Source organism: Ascaphus truei, chromosome 3 (genome assembly GCF_040206685.1).
Source record: "Ascaphus truei isolate aAscTru1 chromosome 3, aAscTru1.hap1, whole genome shotgun sequence".
Taxonomy (NCBI): Eukaryota; Metazoa; Chordata; class Amphibia; order Anura; family Ascaphidae; genus Ascaphus; species Ascaphus truei.
In genome coordinates, this window is record NC_134485.1 from 400567803 (window position 1) to 400590302 (window position 22500).

The window sequence follows — 22500 nt, forward strand, 5'->3', positions numbered from 1 at the left end:
TATTCCTCCCTGCCCTGCAGATAGGGTCTGGGAAGTACGAATAACTCCTGCCAAAGGAAAAGGCTATTTTCTTTATTTGGGTGCTGCCTTAAAGCTGTGTTGTTTTTGAAAGATATAGATGCAACTGCCGGTTTTGAGGTAGCGTGTGAGGAAAATTCACAAGCATCTTGCAAACACTCCGCTGCATAGTCCATAGACGCTGTAATGGCTACAGTGGGGGTCCCTGCATTTGAATGGGATTCGCAACCTGTAGGAATCACACAGAATGAGTCCCATTCAAATGCAGGGATCCCCACTTTGTTAATCCGATGTTCCATTACTGCATCTATGGACTATGTTGCGGATTATCCCCGACATGTTCATGGAATTCCTCCGAATCTGGACCAAAATCAACAGTTGCATGTGTAACTAAATAAAGGCCACTGTTTATTTCCCCAATCTATGTCTCCCTGGTTGTACCTCTACACTCGTCTCCTACAGTGACCTATAACATTCACTTAATGGTGGGACCCCAAAATAACATGTGGATCAGGAGTCACAGAGCACAGAAACCTCAGCAATTTTCCCATTCAAATATACTGTAGATCATACGTGTAGCCTTTTACACTTTATGAACAGAATGTTTTCTAAATAAAACAAGTTAATCTAGCAAATTACCACACTGGGGGTGCTGGTTTCTCCGGAACACATATTTAATTGCAAATAGTTCCACTGATGGTCGTATAATGCAGATTGTTCTTACCAATATTTTATAACCATATCCCAGTCTATGCTCAAACAAAAGGCATTCACACCATGATAGCTTACATCTTTCTTCTAGTTCTGTTCCCAGAGCATTGGGTAGGGTGAATAATTCATATAATTTAAAGCATTCATAAAAGGTATGATTATTTTACAAAGCATGTTCAAGGTCTATTTTGTATTCTTCTAAACTCTTCAGAGTTTACCTAGCCTAAATCATTTTAAGAAAAATGTGCCAAACTTCACAGATCAAAAGCTTATCTAAATCATTAACCAATCTTACTTGGGTTTCTTTGGCTGCTATACAGTATAAAAAAAAGACTCATTCTTAATATATGAATCAGTAAGAGATATTGTTTAGGAGACATAAGGATATACCTACAGTATTCTCAAACTGGGATTGAGAGCATCTATGGTTTGGACTAGATTGAGATTAAAAAGATATAAAATTATTAAGCTCACAAGTTTATAGATGATAGAAAAACCTTCTCACAACACATAAAAAATGAGTTTTTCTCTTATCCAATTTTAATAAAACAGGCCATCACAAGACTCAAGGTAACATCCTCATCTGTTTTGTTAGAACATGGGTATTTAATCGAAAAAATGTGGATGTAAAATGAGCCAGGATGTTATGTTGACTGTTTTATTCAATGTCAGTACCTCCTAATGGTTGACACCTTCACTATGTATTTGTTTTGGTTCTAAAAATAAAACTTTGTGTTTTATATACCTGGGATATATGCTAATTATGATATGCAAAGTAAATTACAATTATTTATATTAACATATTTCCCAGGTATTGTTCAGTTTTTGTTCACAGATATCTCTCCAAGTGTTCTATAAAGTGTTACTGTATATAAAGGGGTGTTTGGGGAGCTATTTACTGTAAGTCACTTGGTACTTTGCAAAAATAGTATCTCTCTCTTGTACTATTAACTTTGATAATGATTCGTTATGAGACTTCAATAAACAGACCTCTGTAGATCTGGGCTTAAATCAGCAAACACACTAAGCTGTACTGGGAACAGTCTGCACCAATGAGTCCTGTTCACACATGCTCATTAATATTAGATTACTAATTATGTTACTATGATGTAATTACATCATTGTTTTAAAGCCCAACTGTGGCGATAGGCACAATACATAATTTCAGTCTGCACATTTCAAGGGCTGTTGTGGCCCCAAGTCAACTGTTATCTCCTGCTGACTTTCAGTGCAATTTAAAGGGATAACTGATTTATTGTAATTAGCTGTCATTACTTTTCATTGCCTGAAGACTGTCTCCAGTTAGAAAAAAAAATGTCAAAACGCTTTTATAAATCAATCATTTATATTTAGGTTAAACATCTTATTTCTGATTTGTCTTTCCATCCTGTTATTCTCCTTTTCATTCCGCTATATCAAAAGTATAGAATCGTAAGCAGTTTTGTACATTTTATTATTAAAGCTGAAGAAATACTGTACTTGAATTGGAAAGTAAAGGTGCAGTCCAACTTAATGAAGACAACGTTTTTACAAATCACTTTATACCGATTGCATACTTTGTTGGGAGATTCTTCAGTACCTTTTTTTTTCACAAAAATATACAATTTCTGTAAATCACTTACTGATTTACTTTCACCAATGGTGAGGTTGCTTTGAAAAAAAAAAAATTTCCCCATAATGTCTTGAACTCTTGCAAAGCAAGTGTTGAAAAAATTGTTTTTGGACTGATACAGAAAAAAACACAGGGTTGTGTTTAAAAGGGGGATGCACTGTAGGATGTTAGTCTAAAGTGCCATCCAAAAGATGTTGAGAATTATATTTGGAGAGACTGATCAGTAGAATTCTCAAACAGATAAATGTATCTTCAGATGTTACCTTTGGAGATGCAGTTCATGTTCTCTCCAATTTGATAACTCCTAAAGTGAGTCGAAGCAATACATAAATACCTAGCCGCTCAACCTTAAAACTTAACAGTACAGTATATGTTACAGAAGTCACAAAGAGGTGCATATAAGGAAAAAAATGATGCATATAAAGAGTAATAATCCCCTAAAGGTCAAAAGAAGGTCCCTAATTGTTTGCACTCTCTGAGGGAGAAAAGTAAGACTGTATCTGTCCAAGGATACCAATATTTCTTAAAAGGCCATCACAAATTATGGGTAACCCAGTAACTTGTTACTGTGGAGACCCCAACTATTTGTCTCCAAAATAGCTAGGTAAAAAGTAAAACATTTAAAAAAAAAAGTTTATTACAACAAAAAAAGATACACAACAGTGAACATATTATTTACAGTTAAAGAAAATACTATTAAAATCCCAAGTGGTGAGGTGGCATATCACCTCGAATATGGAGCGTATTTGTGTTCCACAGGCTCAGATTATCACAATTATCACGTGTCTGTGTCAATATCACATGGAGATTATGACCATATTAAATGCAAGCCACTCTGAGAAAAGATCAGCTACACATATATCAATCTGCACGGCATCACTCCACATATGTAATGGTGTTTCCCCCACCCTCTGGGAGATTTCACAACTACATGGTAGTGTGGTGCTGGCTTACAGTAGATCTGAGTCTCCTGCGGTGTTGTGGAGGAACACAGGACAGGTTTCTGGGGTAGGATCTTATTCTCTCTCTGTGTCAGCTCCTACATCTCTTGCAGAGACAATCCTTGCAGGATAACTTGCTTCCCCTCCTCCTGATAGATTGTAGTCTCAGCAATAAGATATCTTTGAACAGGATCACTTTATTTAGTACACTGGCAGATGGAACAGCATACACAGCAAACTTCACTTCATGGGGCTTTAACCTCAGGATGTACCCTGGACCTGCTATCCAGGCCAAGGGCACCTGAAGCAGTCCATACTCTTCCCTTACTTCCTGGTGGAGTAATGGATATAGTATCCCCATCCACTCCCCTAGAGGAGGGAGTACAAACTTGGCAGAGCCCTGCACAGTTGTTAGGGTAGATAAGCCTCTCTCAAGGAGAGAGGCTGACTAAATTTAGCAGTGCAGCTCCTTAAGTACAAGGGAAGTAGGTACCAGGTCTGAATTCAGTGATTGGACACACACAGGCCTAGTCCCACCGCCTCCCCTGTCACTCAAAGAAGCTACTATGAGTGTGTAAAACCCATGATAACTCCTGGCAGGCCTGTACTTACCAGGACTTACTGCCAGGGAGGGCAAATTTAGGAGCCAAGGAAATCAGCCTGGCTACACTCTCCCTCTGGTGGAATTCAATGGTCCACACTTGGAGCAAAATGTAGGGGTCCATCTTGCAGATGAGTAACCTGAAACAATACAACATGACATTAACAACCAATAACATGGGTATACAGTTAATAATACCATCAGGATCACACAGCAGGTCATTACCCACCCACAATTGAATGGTGCTAAAGAAATAACAGGGATTACTCCCAACATGGAGAATTCATTTTAATTGTAATGCCTGGGGTCAGGTTTCTTAACAATCATACCCTCATGATCAGCTACTTTGACAATGTATGTGTGGACCATTTTCCGGATGGTACTGACCCTCTCCATAAAGATCCCTCTACCTACACTCCAAACCCGCATGAGGTCGCACAGCCTTTCCTCAGTGTGGTATGCAGAGTAGCTACTCTTAGAACGCAGATAATCAATGACAGCTTCTCTGACCCAAGACTCCCCATTAGCTTCAATTTCCCACATAATGGGTTCAGGAACATAGAGGTACTCATACCCATGAGACTGACATGAACCTCGCTACAATAGCACGATCTACTCTGCTCAACTTGGTCAATTTCTTGCCATGGGCTTGTCCTGGAAAGACCCAGTATTTTGGTTCTTCTTTTAAACTTCTTGGTATTAAACAGAGGGTGCTGCAGGCGTTATAATTCCTAAATGTATCTCATGAACTCTCTTCCTTAGCGCCTCCGCTGTCTCCTCAGGAGTGAAGGGTCCATCCTCCCACCAGTAATCAACTACAACCCCATCTATAAGGAGAAACCTTGTGCGATTCATGGAAGGGCAGTAACCTTGAAATAATGGATCCCACCACTTTTGTGTAATACATTGGGACAGGTAGAGTAGTGACTCATCCTCAGAATCCATTCTGGAGGATACACTGGATGTTCCAGATTGACAAGAGGAAGAGCGACTGGGCCTATTTTTAAACATTTCTAAATAAGATGTGAGATGCTTAACAGGGATCCTACTGGATGCAGGAATCTCCCCCTCCGACCCCTAGTCAGATTCCACCCAGTCCCGGTAATCAGATGATGGCTTGGGGACCTTCTTTTTACCCAGTGACTCATGGTGACTATGTCGGAAACCCGAACTAGATGGGGCTTGGAAATGGGCAATGGGGACAGGAGCTGGGGCCTTGGAAGCAACAGTGTCCGGGGCAGAGTCCTTGAAATTTGCTAGGCCATGACCTGTCGCAGTTGATGCCTTCTTGGAAGCTGGATATACAAGCTTCCGTTTCCCTCGGCCCATAACCTGGCAGATATCGTCATCCATTCACTTTCTGGAGGGGGCAGTACTCTGAGCAGTTGCAGCATAGTTTCAGTCCACTCCAGCAGTCGCCTTGGAAGTGATGTCATCAAGCGCAGACACTGCGGGATCTTGGTACAGGTCCAAGTCCCGCACCAGAACTATGCCATCCACAGGGTGTGGTTCGGTGCGGTCCTCCACATGAAAGTAAGCGCTGGTCAGGGCCTCCTTGCTGGGGTCCTCCATCATCGCCTGCAGGAAGTAAAGGGGTGATGCCGCACCGCTCCGCTGGCTCAAGATGGCCATCGGATCGACTGGAACCGTTGTAAGTACTGCTTCCGCTGCACTGGGCACCACAGTGGCCGTGGGACTTCTCTGCAGTTCTGGGCGCACCAGTGATCGCCGTGTGGTGGTTTCTAGACACCGCCTCTCTACTTTAATGGTAGGTGGCTCTTTTTCCTCAGCGTCTCGATGGTGGTCTGCCGGTTGGCGCATCACCACGGATCTGGAGCTGTCGTCATCGTCCGATGAGGTTGGTAAGGGCTGCTCAACCTGGGACAGGTACCTTGGTCCTTCACCGTTGCTGTTGGCAATTGGTCTGAAGCCGTCCGGCTCTGATGTCCATCACCTCAGCTGGTGGTCTTTGGCCTCCCGTTGCACAACGTCTACTAACAGCATTCCTCCAAGGGATGTCTATTTTGTTGATTGTATTTGTAACCTTCAAAGCACTTCAAGCACAAAGTAATAATATGTACTGAGAGCTATGAGTTACTGAAGTCAGGTGACATTAAATAAAAGTTGAACAGAACATGGGCAACCTTATTCTACTGGGTTAGAAGAGAATGGGAGCCACCTCTGTATGGATTATAACTGCAGTTTGACAAAAAAGCACTATTATTATTTGTAGACAAATATTCTTGGTACTATCTGGATGTTATACATTTTCATCTAATTAGACCAGATCTGTGCAATCTTGTTTATATAGATTGTACAGGAGGCATTAAATCCTTTGAATACCATTAAATCCCTTTGCCAATGCTTTTGATGCGATTCCACACAAGCAGTTAGTGTACAAAATAAAGCAAATTGAACTTGGTAAAAATATTTGCACCTTGATTGAAAATATCTGAATTCTCTATGTAAAAGACACAGGACATCTGAGGGCATCACCTGGATCTTTATTTTAGAGCACGGTTAGGAAACCACCCTGCACTACTTTTCATTTTTCTTTCTTTTTTTGTGCAATGCATACAATTTTTAGTAGTTTCAGTAGCGGGATCTGATACTGTACTAACGGCTTTAGGTAAAAACAAAATATTTTTTTAAATAAGAGAGACAAATATATGCTGTGTATATATATTTATTATTTATATGTAAAAATGTATTAAAAGGACACGGTCTCCTAACTTTTTTTCTCAGCCAATGAGTTGTGTTGTTATTCGTTGGCACAGTAAGACGTCACAACCACTTTGAATATGACGTGAGGCATAAAGGGTGTGTCACATATGTCTGCTTGTGTATTATATTTCACATAATGTTTTCTACCTGCCACTGTATATAGTCCTGAAACGTGGTGCATGTATCTGCAATAGCATTTTGAAAAGAAAACGTTGATTAACACTTCATTAATGGAGTTAGAGTATGGCAGGATGTTCTTTCTTTTGATGTACTTCTCTGGTGTTGTGAAGATTCCCACCAGCCTGTACCTGACCCGACACTAAAGACAGCTACTGTATACAGAGTTAGTGCCTCTGCCACCATTTTGATTGAAAATGGTACCATTCTGAGGTATAAGGCAGACATATACAGGTATACCCCGCATTAACGTACGCAATGGGACCGGAGCATTTATGTAAAGCAAAAATGTACTTAAAGTGAAGCACTACCTTTTTTCCACTTATCGATGCATGTACTGTACTGCAATCGTCATATACGTGTATAACTGATGTAAAGAACGCATTTGTAACAGGCTCTATAGTCTCCCCGCTTGAGCACAGCTTCGGTACAGGTAGGAAGCCGGTATTGCTGTTCAGGACATGCTGACAGGCGCATGCGTGAGCTCCCGTTTGCATATTGGGCGATATGTTCTTACTCGCCAGTGTACTTAAAGTGAGTGTCCTTAAATCGGGGGTATGCCTGTACACTATTACAGTAACCTACATTTGTATCGAAATAGATCAAGCAACAAATAAATGGAGTGTAGAAAATAGCTGAAGCGCTCAATGCAGGTGTAATAAACCAAAATAAGCCAAACTACTAAACCAGGGTACTAATAATTGATATAGTACCTAATGTGTAATAGTATGGGTACTATCCTCCTGAAGACAGGTGGCATATGGTACAAGCCCACTTACCATCAGTCTCATTGGCAGGTTCCCCTGAAAAATATGCAAATACTCACATCCTGGTGGGGTAAGTTGGCAACTGTGCAGCTACTAAATGCAATACAGGGAAAAAGGAGACCAAAAGCGCACCAGCACAAACGGAGCAGGAAGGACCCAAATGAAAAATAATTAAAAGGGCACTTTAATGTGACAAAAGACCCATCCAACGCGTTTCGAACGTCACAGCGTTCTTTTTCAAGGCTTGAAAAAGAACGCTGTGATGTTCGAAATGCGTTGGATGGGTCTTTTGTCACATTAAAGTGCCCTTTTAACAAATAAATGGAAACTGTAATAAAACTAGAAATAACCTTTTCAAAGAAATACTTCATAAATACGATGAGTTCATTGTGTTAAGAGGCAGAGGGGAAGTGATGGGTGGGATAACTTTAAGTCAACTGTGTAAATGGGAAATAATCATCCTATAATGTATATTTCCGTATACAGATGTTAGTTCAAGGGCAAGCATGAAATGTAGTTAGCAACTTCTGAAACTTATATGTTTGTTCAACATTTGACAGAATCTCCAACTACAGTAAATGGAAAACAGAGAATCTAATATAGATTAAATTTGTGCACAGTGTTTTTCAATACAACTGATGTTTTACTTTGCTCCAGTTAACATCCAAAGACAGTTTGCAATTTTACTCTAGAAGTCCATTTTTTTTTGCACTCATTAATCTAGTTACAAGATACCATTGTAAAATGAGTTGCCTTTGGCATTATTTGTCTTCAGCTGCAGATACAGCAAAATACAAACCTTTCCGAGACCATCACTCATGAAGCAAATTATTCTGCTGCAATACAGAGACAAGCTGTTGACTTATAAACCAGTTTCATCATTTAAAATGTTTAACGATTTAGATCCAGAACTGATTGAAGGAAGAATAAAGTGCGTCTTTCAAATATATTCCTGTCATTTATTTTAGTGCACAAATTTAAATCCAGATAAACGTACGACAGTACAATGGCAAATACAAGGAAACAGACACAGTGCTATTTTTACAGGAGGTAAAAACACAATCATACAGTGGTAGAGTAACTTGTATTATCCAGTGTTGAGGACAGAGTTGTAGAGTGGCTATAAGAACATTTTGAATAGTGATCATTTAAAAAAAGATCTTTAAAGCATATGAAGCCCCCTGGAAACAGAACGGGCAATATATATTTCTCCTACTGTGGTAAATCCTGTTAAGGGCAGGCGCCAGTAGTAATCATGGGTTATCCCCCTTTACGCCCTGCCTTGAGTGATAGATGCAGGCCCCTGACTCTGCTGCAGGCATGAGACAGAGGGGAGGTCCTGCTGACATCATGAGGGGTGGGGCTGACTCTATTTAGTAGCCAGTTCCTGTGAGGACGTGGGTTTGTTATGTGGGAGTTGGAGGAGAGAAGTTATGTCATGGGACCAGAAGAGAGAGACTACGGTCCTATGAGTTTGGAGAGTGAGCAGAGCTAGAGTGGACCAATGCCCCTCACCCTACTAAGGGGGTGAGGGGGAGAATCTACCCCCACCCAGAGGATACCCTCTGAGGTGGGCATTGGGGGTATTGAGGCCCCCCACAGACCATCCTGCAGGAGTACAGTCTGGAGGAGAGGAGAGGAGGAGGAGGTCTGGTGTATCTTTGGAGTGCCTTGGGCATATAACCTGTCGTGTACTGCTGCTGCTGTGTGCCAGATAAGAGAATAAAGACACTGCTGATTTTACATAAGACTGTGTGATTCTGGGGCATTCACCCTGGGACCAGGGTTATTCTTCTATAAAGGTCCTACCCCACATTATAGAGGATGGAGGCACTGCATCACTAAGAGAATGGAGGCAACTACCCCAGAAGCCTGGTCCTGTCCCCCCAACATCACCGCGGGAAGCTCAGGCCCTCCTGTTACTGGCAGGTACGCACCACCAAAGCACATGTAGCCAGTCCTCACTACACCCTAGATATGCTATCTGTGTCTGGGGGGGGGGGGATATGGGTTACACATATATCACCGGTTCAAGGCACGGATGTGTAGTTTAGTTCTTCAGGTGATTCTTGCATGCATCCGCAGCTGCTGATGAAGAAAGAAGGGGAAGATGACGCCAGATGAAAGGGAGTCTCCTCACTGGGATGAACTCCAACACACCTACAACACATGCAGGATTGCCGTGCGTCTCTCGCAATAAGCGGAGGTAACCCTGAAAGTGAGGAGGGGGGAATGAAGGGAGAAGTTCTTACTGCTCCCAGATGATCAGTGAACATCCTGCCAGTCTTAATACGCACACACTCTGCAGCCTCTTGTCACAATCTTTTTCTCTTTATTTCACCTTCTACTTCCAGTTGGGGATCACTAGGTGATTCTCACTTACTCCCTTGGAAATTGACCACAATGCTCATGGGTGTATTGGAGTTCATCACAGTGAGGAGACTCCCTTCCATCTGACATCATCTTCCCCTGCTTACTTCAGCAGCAGCTGTGGATGCATGCAGGAATCAAGTGGCACAACTACGTAACCCATCCGTGCCTGTAACCGGCGATATACAGTATGCTTTAAAGATCTTTTTTTCCTGAAGGGCATTACTGGTTTTTATAGTGTTCTTTTTATAAGTAAAAGGTTTTACACTATCGTGTGCCCCCACCCTTTTCTCTCTCTGTATGCTTAGGTTGTGAGCCACCTGAGATCTGCTGCAGGACGGTCATCCATAATTTTAACCCCTTTAAAGCCAGTGAACTTAATATTCGTTTTTTGGACACTAACACTTTCTTTTCTTTGACTTTTATATATGTGGACACTTTGTATATATGTCTTTATTTATATAGCGCCATTAATGTACATAGCGCTTCACAGCAGTAATATACGTGACAATCATATAAATAACAAATACAAATAACACAATGGGAAAAAGTGCTTCGGCCATAAAAGTAACATTTAGGAAAAGGAGTCCCTGTGGGATTTGATCGGAAGCCAGGAGAGGGATTTCAGCAGGGTCTACGTTGAGACAGATTTAGGAGAGAGTCGAGTGATTCTGGCAGCAGCATTTAGTATAGATTGTAGGGGAGACAGGTGACAGGCAGGAAGGCCGGACAGCAGGAGGTTACAGTAATCGAGATGGGAGTGAATGAGGGCCTGAGTCAGAGTTTTAACAGTCGAGCAACAGAGGAAAGGGCGTATCTTTGTAATATTGCGGAGGAAAAAATGACTATTGTTGTATATTTTTTTTTTTATTAGATCAATCACAGTATTTGTGTTAATATTGCACTACTTATCTATTGCATTAAGGTAAAGGTTTTATCACTAAAAGGGCACAACTTTCACTTGAGCAAGTATATTTCACTACACCTACTGTATATTGTTTTAATTACTTTGTGCAACAGATATTTTTTTATATTGAAACTGCGTATACATTCTTGTGCAAACAGATCCATGTGGAGAGTACATTTTTTGTGATTTAACACTTATTGGTAAATGTGCGACATCACGTTTATTGAAAAATGTAAGAGAAAAATCAATAAATATCACTTGAAAAGCAATTGTTCTGACATAAAACAAATAGATTAAAACAAAGCCAAAGTGTTTTTATTACAACCTAATTGACTATCTTTACCTTTTTTGTGGATTGTGGAAAGAGAAGTAAGTTGCATTAAAATGAAGATATTTTATCATATACATGTTAACTGTAAACTTATTGTCATCAATAGGATTATAACTTTTGCATTACATATCTTGTTGAAGCAGCAATGCCCTTTGCTCACAGAAAAATGGCTACTAAGTGCGGTCCCTATCCAGGCTTTGGTAACGACGACTTACCTTGGACAACTGGGGTTGTCACCGTGCAAATAACCTCTCCCCTTTTCAGTACGTTTGGAAGGGCGGCTCAAGGAAGGACTGTCAAATGATAGGGATTTATATATAAATAGTCCCTTATATAAAGAACTGCAACTGGAAAAAATCTCCTCCTATCAGAGTGGCTCTAGGCTGCTGACCTGGGGATGTTTACTCAGTGAGTAACAACACTGACTGGCACTGAGTTTGACACAGGGGAACCTGGTTCAATTCCCAGTGTCGGCTCCTTGTGACCTTGGGCAAGTCACTTTATCTTCCTGTGCCCTAGGCACCAAATACATAAATTGTAAGCTCCACTGGGCAGGGACCTGTGCCTACAAAATGTTTCTGTAAAGCGCTACATAACAATAGCAGCGCTGTACAACAAACTATTACTATTATTATTATTCAGGTCCCCTTGCTCACTGGTCTAGTAACTTTTGGTCCTCCCTGTGGCATTACTACCATGCTGGTAGGACTGTGGTGCCGTTCACCTGCCTTCTGTACCTCAAGGGGGAAGACTTGAACATCTTCAGACAATCTTCTCCCCCTACTGTTTCTAACTGCAACCAGGGAGACCCCCTTTTACACCCTAGCCTAAACCACTCCCCCTTGCTAGAACTATTAATGTGAGCGGCACTGCACTAGGTGTGAGTGTTAACCCTGGTCACACAAAAATGGTACATTTTATCATTATTGTTTTAATTATTGTGGATCCCATCTGTTGTTGTATTTAAGGGCTGTTAAAAAAAATGGAATTCTGTGTTTGTACTTTTTTTTATGTTTAGAAAAAATGTCCATCTTGGAAATTAAAATAGCCTCTGCCCTTCATACACGTTTCGTAGAAAAATGTTTCTTTGGTAACCCCTAATGTCAGTGAAATCAAACCCAGGAAAAAGCACATAAAATAAAGTTAAAAACAAACTTGACCACAGCTATTAAATATTGGCACTACTTCAATTTCATATAGGGAAGGTTGTTGCTTCTTTTTAATAATTTTGTATGAGGCAGAAAAAGTAAATAGTATAAAATAAACATACCTCGACCAATGTTCTTACTGCTGATTCTTCATTGGTCACAGTTTGACCATGCAATTTATCTGTAATTTTACAAAATGATAAAAACAATAATCATAGAACTTAATTATATACATTTTTTTCTAAAGTGTAAACATTTATTATAGAGCCATCCCTTATAAAGATAATATACATAGACATGCATATTTATGATCATTATACTAGTGATGTGGATATATCCCTGATGTGAAAAAAAAACAAGCAGGGAGATAGATACTATAAATAGAAAGAAAGATAATAGATATATATAAAAACTCATGTAGTGTATGAGACACTGAAGGAGTAGCTCAGTGACTCAAAACAATGAAACTGCCTTTGTAGCAGGGGAGCCCATCTCAAACCGCAGTGTCAACTCCTTGGCATCTTCGGAAAGTAACTTTATCTTCATGTGCCTCTAGCACCAAAACATAGATTTTAAGCGTGTCTGTGCAGGGACAGTGCCTATAACATTCTATGTACAGTAGTGTGTCACAGGAGACCAGGACTTATAACACCTTGTTACCGGATCATTCACTTGGCAGAACACAGTAGTGGAATAAAACACATATATAGCGGTGGCTGGTCCAGCTATCTCTCCACCTTCCCCTGTCACATAAGTTCTAATAAGATGTAGACAGCGACAGGTTATCCTATGGAGTTTTCCCCCTGCTCATGCTGAATTTATGAGTGACGGGAGTGGAGTTAACCCAGGGATCTGTGATAGCCAATGTTGGTACAGATACTTGGCCATCCCTTTTGAGCTGCAGGAAGGAAGTGCCTAAATTATAGATTGAAGTTCAGCCCCTTAGGGTGTGAGACCTTCAGTTCTAGACTACCCGTAAATGGGTAGGAGCTGTCAGTGGGTTCTTGCCTACCCCTGCATTGTCTCCTCCCGGCCGGAAGTGAGACGTGCTCAGCCCCTCATGGGCTGATCACATAATCCAATCCAGCTAGGCCTCATCATTACCCGCAGGCCAGTACCATCCAGAAGCCAGGGATCTACCTTACCAACTGCAATACCACCAGCAGTGGCTGCTGTAATAAAGAACATCCTCATTTGTACTGCTGGCTCCGCTACAGTCTGTATGAATGGAGGTACTTGAAAATAAGGACTGTCATAGCAGGGACACCTTGAGCCTGGCTGGAGCCCCCTTTGTCTGAAGGTGCTGACACAGAGAAGGAACGAACCAGAGGGATCCTTAAGAGTCTGCCCTGTACCCCCACACCATTGCGGGAAACTCATCTCTCCTGTACCTCGCAGGTAACAAGCACCACACCTAGCAGTCGCATAGCCATAATCTCCCAGAGTGGGAGGTAGGGGGACATGGGATACTCATACATGGAACACAATACACAGAAGAATACACCCCTACTGGGGTTGAAAACTAGCCTCAACTAGGTACAGGGCGCCTGCTTCGGAAGGCTTACTCTGACCGAGAAATCCCTCCCGGTTTCCTGGTCCTCTTTTCGGCTAAAAACCTTAGCCGCGACCGCTACGTTATAAAATGAGAACTTGGACTTGGCGTCCGACTTAGTCTCTGCTGGCCAGGCTTTCCTAGCTTCAGAAATGAAGCTGGCTGCTCTGCTATTCGTAACAGAGCAACTTTGAAAAGCCTGACCGACTCAAGCCACAAGATCGTCTGCTTCTCTGTCTCTGCCAACTCCTTACATACCCTCCGCTGTTCTATCTTCAGCATGGAAGTAGGAGGAGTGACCAATCAGACCATGGGAATTCCATCCCGCTAGCCAATAGAAACCGGGACTCGTCTCCAAAAGCCAAGTGAGCGGGAAATATGAATTAGCCAATGGGAAATGTGCCTACCAGCTGCATCTTTCCCCAGCTAACACATTGCCACCCGCTGGACAGGTTCTGCCAGGTCTGGCAGTACCAGAAACGAGAGTCTCTTATGGGTCAAGTCAGTCAGGGGTTTGGCCAGGGCACTGTATTGGGGCACAAACTTCCTATAGTAGCCAGCGGTGCCTAAGAAAGCCATAACTTCCTGCTTTGTACGGGGCACTGGCCATTCAAGAATTGCCTCCACTTTAGCTGGCTCCGGATTGAGATGTCCCCCTTCTACCCTATGCCAGAGGTACAGTACCTCTGTAGACTAGGCAGACTGTTAAGGGTTAACCCTGCTTCCCTGATACTCTTCAGCACCGCTGCTTCATGCACTAGATGTGACTCCCAGGAGTTACTAAATATGGCTATATCGTCCAGGTATGCCCTTGCAAAACTTTACATGCCCTCCAGTAACCTATTGACCAGGTGTTGGAAGGCAGCCGGGGCATTCTTCATACTGAATGGCATTACCAGAATTTATATAAACCGCTCTGGGTGATCAAATATCACTTTTCCTGTGCCTCCTAGGTCAGAGGGATCTGCCAATACCCCAGGATAGATCCACGGTAATCAGATACCTTGCGCCCACATGCTCATCCAGAAGCTCATTCATGCAGGGCAATGGATAGGCATCCGACACCATCTGAGCGCTGAGCTGCCAGTTGTCCACATAGAACCAGGTGGTCCCATCCTTCTCAGGTACCAGGACTACCGGCGAAGCTCAAAGACTCTGAGATGGTACTATAACCCCTAGGTAGCATCTCTTCTACCACTTCCTATATGCTCCGCTTCACCTCTGCTGATAGGCATTCTTATGCAGGGGTCTCTGATCCCCGGTGTGAACTGGGTGATCAGTAATGTGGGTCCTGCCGGGCTTATCCGTAAACAGGAACTTAAATTCTTCTAACATGGCTTGTGCCTGCACCCACTGGGGTGCCTCGAGCTGGGGACAGCCTGTCACAGGAGACCAGGACTTTTAACACTTATTTATATTTGTATCGAGATCATTCATTTGGCAAAACAAGGTAGTAAGAACAAAATGCAGTTTATTCGGGTAAACCCGCGTACAACACAATGAATTACACAAAATACAGACAAAATCAATCTTTCTGTGGGTCTGGGGGGAAATCTAGGCTCAAATATGTGCAGGACACCTGCTTCAGTAGGTTTACCCTGACCAGGACATACACCCGGGCTTCCTGGTCCTCTTTTCAGCTTGAGATCCTAGCCGAGACCACTACATTCAATTCTCAAAACTTGGTCCTGACGCCTGACTTAGTCTCTGCAGGGCAGACTTTCCTAGCTTCAAAACGAAGCCGTTTGCTCTGCTATTCGTGACAGAGCAACTTTGAAAATCCCGCCCTAGATTCATCAACACAAGTCCCTAGATTGTCTGGTTATCTAACTGCGGCATCTCCTTACATACCCTCCGATGAGGTGTGCCAAGCCGACACAAAAAGCTGGGTGGGCGGGAAATACATATTAGTCAATGGGAGATGCGCCTACGAGCTGTATCTCCCCCGGCTAACTCATTGCCACGTGCTGGGCAGGCTCCGCCAGGTCTGGCAGACTCAAAAGCTGTCCCCATAGGGTGCCCTTTGTTCTCCAGACCTGGACAATCGCACTCTCTCGCCCAACAAATGTTTTTCTCACCTCTGGACATCCTTTCTCCTTTGAACTATGACTCTATGCAGACATGGTGGCGCCTAGGTAGATGCCTGGCTGACTGCATAGAGACATATCAAATGCATCAAACATAACAAAAACATAGTTTAATACATAGGATAACTTGGGGAGACCCATATCTGTAAGGGGAATAGGACTGGGATATCTGGGCTCGAAAACCAGGAGTCTGGGGGACACTGGGTAGCCACGGTGTAATTGACTCCACATACCGGCAAATCATGTCTGCCCGCCAGGGAGAATGAGGGGACTACCAGTAACTTTGATCCCCGATCTCCTGCAAATAAAACAATTGTATTTCTACCCAAATATCCAACCTAAAAGTTATACATCGAAAGTTTCATGAGTCTTGGACAAAGGGAACATGAAAAGTGGAAAAGCAAGGGAGACTTTTACATGTGATGAAACCTGTCCCTTGGCTTATGGTGCTAGGTAGCTGCCAATGACTCAGGGGTAACTAGATGGGCTTAACCTTTATTAACCTGGTTACCCCCTTACCGTCACACCGACATGGAAAATAAAGAATGGGTTCGGAAGCAAACTAAAGTCTGTCACATTATCCAAAAGGTGAAAAAACAAAATGGCAGTGGTCAGACATACATTGTTGAACAAGAGATATCAAAAGACCAAGAAGGCTGCCAATAATAAAATGGTAGGATAAAATTAGAACATTTGTTGGCGCAACATTAAGAAGAGAGACTTGCAACCACAGTTCCTTAGAGTATCCTCTTATACTCCTTGTTTAATGTGACAATTTAAGCAATTATGAAGAAAATACATATTGCACAATTCAAAGGAAAATTCCATCTTGTAATACATGAAAGAATTTCATTTTATATATATTTTAAAATTACAAGTTAATATCTTGTGAAATAAAATTCCTGTTTTACCATGGTTAAATGTTAATGAATTAATCATTTTAAAACAGCTATTCCACGGTGTGTGTGTATATATATATATATATATATATATATATATATATATATATATATATATATATATATATATATATATATATATATATATATCACCATTAATGTACATAACGCTATATATATATATATTTATATTATTGTATATACTCACAGGCTTTTGATGATGATAGTGGCTTGGAAGTTGTCATAGAATTTAAAACCCGGACTGATCCCTGGAAAAAGAATTGAATTACTTATATGTTGGATACAATGTTTATGTTTATACTCAGCCAACACAGGGGCTTATGCAGAGAGGAACGTTAAAAAAGTGTAAAATGGCTCTAAAATAGCCACAGATTTGCCGTTAGTGAAGGTGTTATGCAGAGAACGTCGTTACCTCTTGTTACACATTTCGGCGAAAAACTGCTACTTGCCATCTTTTCCTGGATACTTGAAACTCGCCATACTAATGCACATATTGGCGCGTTTGCGCGCTTTGGATCTTCTGGAATACCACGATATATTAGCATGGCGAGTTTCAGGTTCTCGCCACGTGTTTGGCGACTTTAACTCTTCTGAAAACTTTTATGGCGCATTTTAAAAATCGCGCCATTTTCTCACGAGTTACAGGTTTTGTTGAGAGTTTTTTCGCCAGAAGATGGCGCAATTTCACTATCTATCCTCTCTGCATAAGCCCCACAAAGTTCAACATTCAAATTTTCAGTGGACAGTTTTTTTTAAGTGACCATATTGATATAAATGTTTTCTATTATTATTGTTCAGTGTAGCCAAGTCTCTTTGGACTACTATTCCTGGGCCTAAGTTCCATTGTAAGTTCCCATTGGTTGTAGGCAGTGTGGGCATGATTCCTAAGGGGGATCTGTTATAATGTTGAGTGTGTAAAGTTACATTGTTCATCAGGTATGAACAATAAAGTTTATTGGCCTCTCACTGAAGTAATGGGGGCCTTTGACAAGAATAGGCTGGCTTACTAGCCACTCCCCCAGGAATGAGGGGGCATGAGTCTCCACAGTGAAGGAGAAGAGTAAGGGCTGTTATACACTGTGTGCGGCCGGGTGCGCACGTGCCTGTTCGAAGGCGCGTGCACTTGCCGCATGCTTTTTGTGTGCATGCTGTGAGCTGTGAAGGTACTGTGTGTGTATGCTGTGAGCTGTGAAGGTTGTGTGTGTGTGTGTGTGTGTGTGTGTGTGTGTGTGTGTGTGTGTGTGTGTGTGTGTGTGTGTGTGTGTGTGTGTGTGTGTGTGTGTGTGTGTGTGTGTAATTTATTATTTATAAAAAAAAAACATTGGTAAAAATAAAATATTTACTACATTTGTGCAGACACACAAATACATACACATATATATATATATACAGTGGTCGACAAATCACCAAAAAATCTACTCGCCAAACAAAAAAATCTACTCGTCACCTAGTACCACACGTGCTGCTTGGGCCAATAGGAGCTCTCCATGATGTTAAATCCACTCGCCCGGGGCGTGCAAATGTATAGCTTTGTCGAACACTGTATATATATATATATATATATATATATATATATATATATATATATATATATACATACATACACATATATACATAAATTTCACTGCTGTGCGCGCGCGTCCCTTGTATAAAAGGGCTGACTAAACTCAGCCAATTATAAGTGCTGCGTGTGCGCACGGCGTAGCACATGCAGTCACTATATAACAGCCCTAAGGAGCATAGTAAGAGCTCCAGAGATTTCTTGTGCTAACCTTCAAGGAGTAAGGAGTGCTACTGGAAGAGATGCCAGAATATGTATATTTTGCATAGAGAAGTGTCTGAGGCCTAGTCCAAGATGGGATAGGGTACAATGATGTACAATTCAGTGCATGTACTATGAAGATGAATAAACCTCAATCAGTCAAATACACATCTGGTGTAGTCTTTGAAGCATGGTAATGACTAAAGAAGAAGTTCCCTTGAGGGTCATCCTGTTCCAGCCAGGATCCTCTTGGACTGGAGGTGCTGACCACTAAAGATTCATTGTGAACGTCCTGATGTCCTCCCCACACAATTGTGGAGATCTCCTGCCTGCCGTTTACCTCACAGGTATGACCACAGCAGCCACAGAATACAATGGTAGCAAGACCATTTCCTAGAGGAGAGGAGATGGCTACATCAGAGTAAGACTACTGTTAATAATTATTATTTTTGTAAATCTTTATCACAAAATTGATGATTGCATCTCTTACCTGTTGCATTAAAGTAAAAGTAACATTAAGGAAAGTGGCAGACAAGAGACTAGGTCATTTACTATCTGACCAGAGGCTAATTCATTTAGTATCTCACATCCACTGGTGATTCGGACATAATAGTTTTTGCAAGATGCACACAAAGGATACAAAATAATGGATCAAAGTAAACAGGATAAATTCCATAACAGGTGCGCACATTAATAAATCCTCCCAGTCTCCTCTTAATGGCCTAGATTCACTAAAGTTCGATCAACGAAAAAATTGGCATTATCGGTTTTGCTCCCAGATTTATTTATCAACCTATTCACTAAAGCCACATCTGCTGCTGTTAAGCAGTTTTCACAGACCTTTGATATGTCTGAGATATATTTAACTGCTGATAAGGTAACACGTTTTTACTGATGATGTCATGTGGTGGTAAAAATCTCACCACGATTTTGCGTCACTGGTAAGAGCGGTGAACACATGGTAAATCAAACAATCTGATTAGTGGATTTCCCACGTGACTGTCAAACACGTGTTGTGACCACAATGGATCACAGCCTCATATAATACCTCAGTCGGTGGTGGAGAAAGGGCATTGAAGGATGAATGTTGGACAGGAGAAAAGAAGATAAAGAAGAAAGTTTAAAAAAAATGTATCTTACTGTGTGCCAGCAAGAGTAATACTAATAATTACTATTATTCATGATACCAGAATTAGCCAAGCATTTAAGATTGGAAGACAATAGGTGATTGATAAGACCGAGAATTACTACAGTATGTTTCCATTCAGAAAAAAAAATATGCTCAGTTTTCATAATATACAAATAATTAAAATATTCGATAATCATTTTTTCTTAAACACGCCAATTATATTGGTAAATTGTTCTTTGTAAGACTTTTTTGACTGCTCGGTCGAATGTCTCGTTTATGAATTCATATAATGAGCGAAACTGGATTATTGTGCAATGCGGGGAAACTGGGATAAAAGTGTTGTTTTTTTACTTTGTCCAGCTAGACATTTACACAGTAAAATAAGATGCTAATTGAAATTAGAAATATAACAGACTTTACTTGACAATGGAGACATTATTTCTATTAACAGAACACAACTTTCTGTTCCAGAAGCAGAATTCAAATCAATGGGGATTTTCAGCCCAAAACGTCCAGAACAGCCACGTTCAGCATATAAGGCCCCAAGTCTTCACATTTTCGTTAAAATAAGATGTATGGCTCTCTGAGGCATTCTAGGAAAATATCCAAATCTTTATACATTATGACTCACATACAGTTATCAATGCTTATAACCAAATAGGTTTTGTAAACAAGCCTACAGTATGTACTCCAAAAATTCAATTTACTGTAAATTTGCAATCACACTAAAGTCTTTGAAATGAAATAAAAATAAAATAGGATAACTTAGTTACACATTGTAATTGGTTCCAATGTTCCTTACTGTGCAGCAATGTACTTCCAAAGATGAAGTGCACTCTCTCTTTTAAACCAAGTTGCAACCATGTGCACTAATTATTGTAGTTACAAATCTCTTGCTACTTGGCAGAACTGGGCATTGAACCATTGTCCCATGGGCACAGTAGGCTTTCAAAGTTAGGACAAAGCTTTCAGGACATGCTGTTGGCAGACATCCATGGGTGATAATGCTGATTTAAGATGGTACAATATAAGACACTATAACTTATTCCTAGCAAATCAGCATTTTGTACATGACTTTCACTCATGCTTTCACTGCACACTTATAATTACCTACTAAACAATAAATCAAATAAAAGCACAGATGATTGGTAAAAGTATGGAGAATGTATCCTTAGTGATGAATATAATTGATGTACTCACTGTTTTGATCACATAGATTTTGGAAGATGCCTTTGAGTCTTTTGTAATAACTGTTCCTGGCCTATAAAAAAAAAACACCATTGAACTTATGTTTTTTTTTTTTTTTTAATTTCTTCAGTGCTTATTGATTGTACAGTATATAAAATAAACCAGAGCCAAAAGAGAGACCAAACTGTATTCAATATTCTTGAACACAAATCTTTGCATTGTTTCCTTCTTTTCTTAAAGCAGCAAAAATTGAACCAGTGTTACATTTCTTGCACAGTCAAAGATGAAATTAATATTTTTATTGCAACTTGTATTGTTTACAAAATTACTATATACTGTAATAAGCATTTTTTGTTTGAAAAAGGCTACAGATCATTTAAAGAGGTTCAATAAAAAGTTAATTATATTTTCAGGCTCTCTTTCTGTAAACAAAGACATTTTATTAATTCCAAACTAGACAACAAATTTGCTTCTGGAAATACTGTACGGAACACTGAACATTTTGCAAAGTTTGGTCATTTGTAATACATTCTTAAATCTAGTTCAATATTTGATATATACTGTATAAAACAAATCCCATCAAAAACAAATGCTTTCTACTGTATAAGGTATATGAAGTTTAGTGCCAGCAACTTGCAATATTATTATCTGTATGTTTATACTCTCTTTCTAAGCATTTTTCTTTGCAATCTGGCATATCAGATGTTCAGCAGAGCAGTCAATTGGTTAATCGCTCATAGGTTTTTGCTGCAGGTGAACAGTTTTTGTGAAATGTGTTTTGCGTGTAATGCTAACATTACTGTATTCCTTAAATAAAAATGTCTGTTCTTTGTTTAAACAAATCAAACAGCAACACAAAACCGGTGAGTATAAAATGACTTGGCATTCATTCATTGACAATTACACCAAACTTATCTCCCCCAAAATGGAACCACAAATGCACTACAGTTTCAAACATATCCTCTACCTATATATCCTATAGCAAATGGAAACAAAACAGTTGCATTTCTATTGGCTGGGTCACCAGTATTGGTTTTAACATAATGACCAAGGGCTCTATGTATCAAAGGCAAAATGTTGATACAAAGTTGTTATTTTGTCACAACTCTGCCCAGCGTATTAATCTTAGTTGTGCCATATGTGGGTATATGTGCGATAAGATGCAGGATTTATGGCGCAAACAGGAGGCGTTAAGGTGGTGAACATTTGCATATTGGCACAGGTCTATGTATTAAGAAATGTGTGGCTTTCTGCGTTGGTTTCGTTTTCACCTTAAAGGTGACGCAAGTCTTTGTTTAGCGCAGAATACGATCGCAGTATGTGTCATATTCTAAAGCAGTTGAAATAGACTTTATTAATATGTTGCATTTCAGACATAAGCAAAAAGAGATACTATAGAGGGAAACCTCGCTCTTTAAACCCCTTGTTGGAGAAAGCGTGCTGCCTAGGGATATGTTGAAGTAGCTAGAAATGTGTATCAAAGAAAATACACTAAAGAGTCCCTTTTGCAGGCGCACCGCAGACCTTTATAGCATATACGGTCAGGGGTGAATGT

At 40.7% G+C, this 22500-nt stretch overlaps 1 protein-coding gene across 2 annotated transcripts in view; it reads right to left on the reverse strand.

Annotated features, from left to right (window-relative positions):
- Positions 1 to 22500, reverse strand: part of LOC142490356 (cyclic nucleotide-binding domain-containing protein 2-like) — a 318494-nt gene that overhangs the window by 84322 nt on the left and 211672 nt on the right. The window contains exons 10-12 of one of the 2 annotated variants that reach the window (XM_075592537.1): positions 20958 to 21018; positions 17054 to 17114; positions 12430 to 12488 (exon numbers count right to left, since the gene is read on the reverse strand). In XM_075592537.1, the coding sequence (XP_075448652.1) occupies positions 12430 to 12488; positions 17054 to 17114; positions 20958 to 21018 (181 nt within the window). The remainder of the gene's footprint in view (positions 1 to 12429; positions 12489 to 17053; positions 17115 to 20957; positions 21019 to 22500) is intronic. The other variant, XM_075592538.1, reaches the window with a different exon arrangement.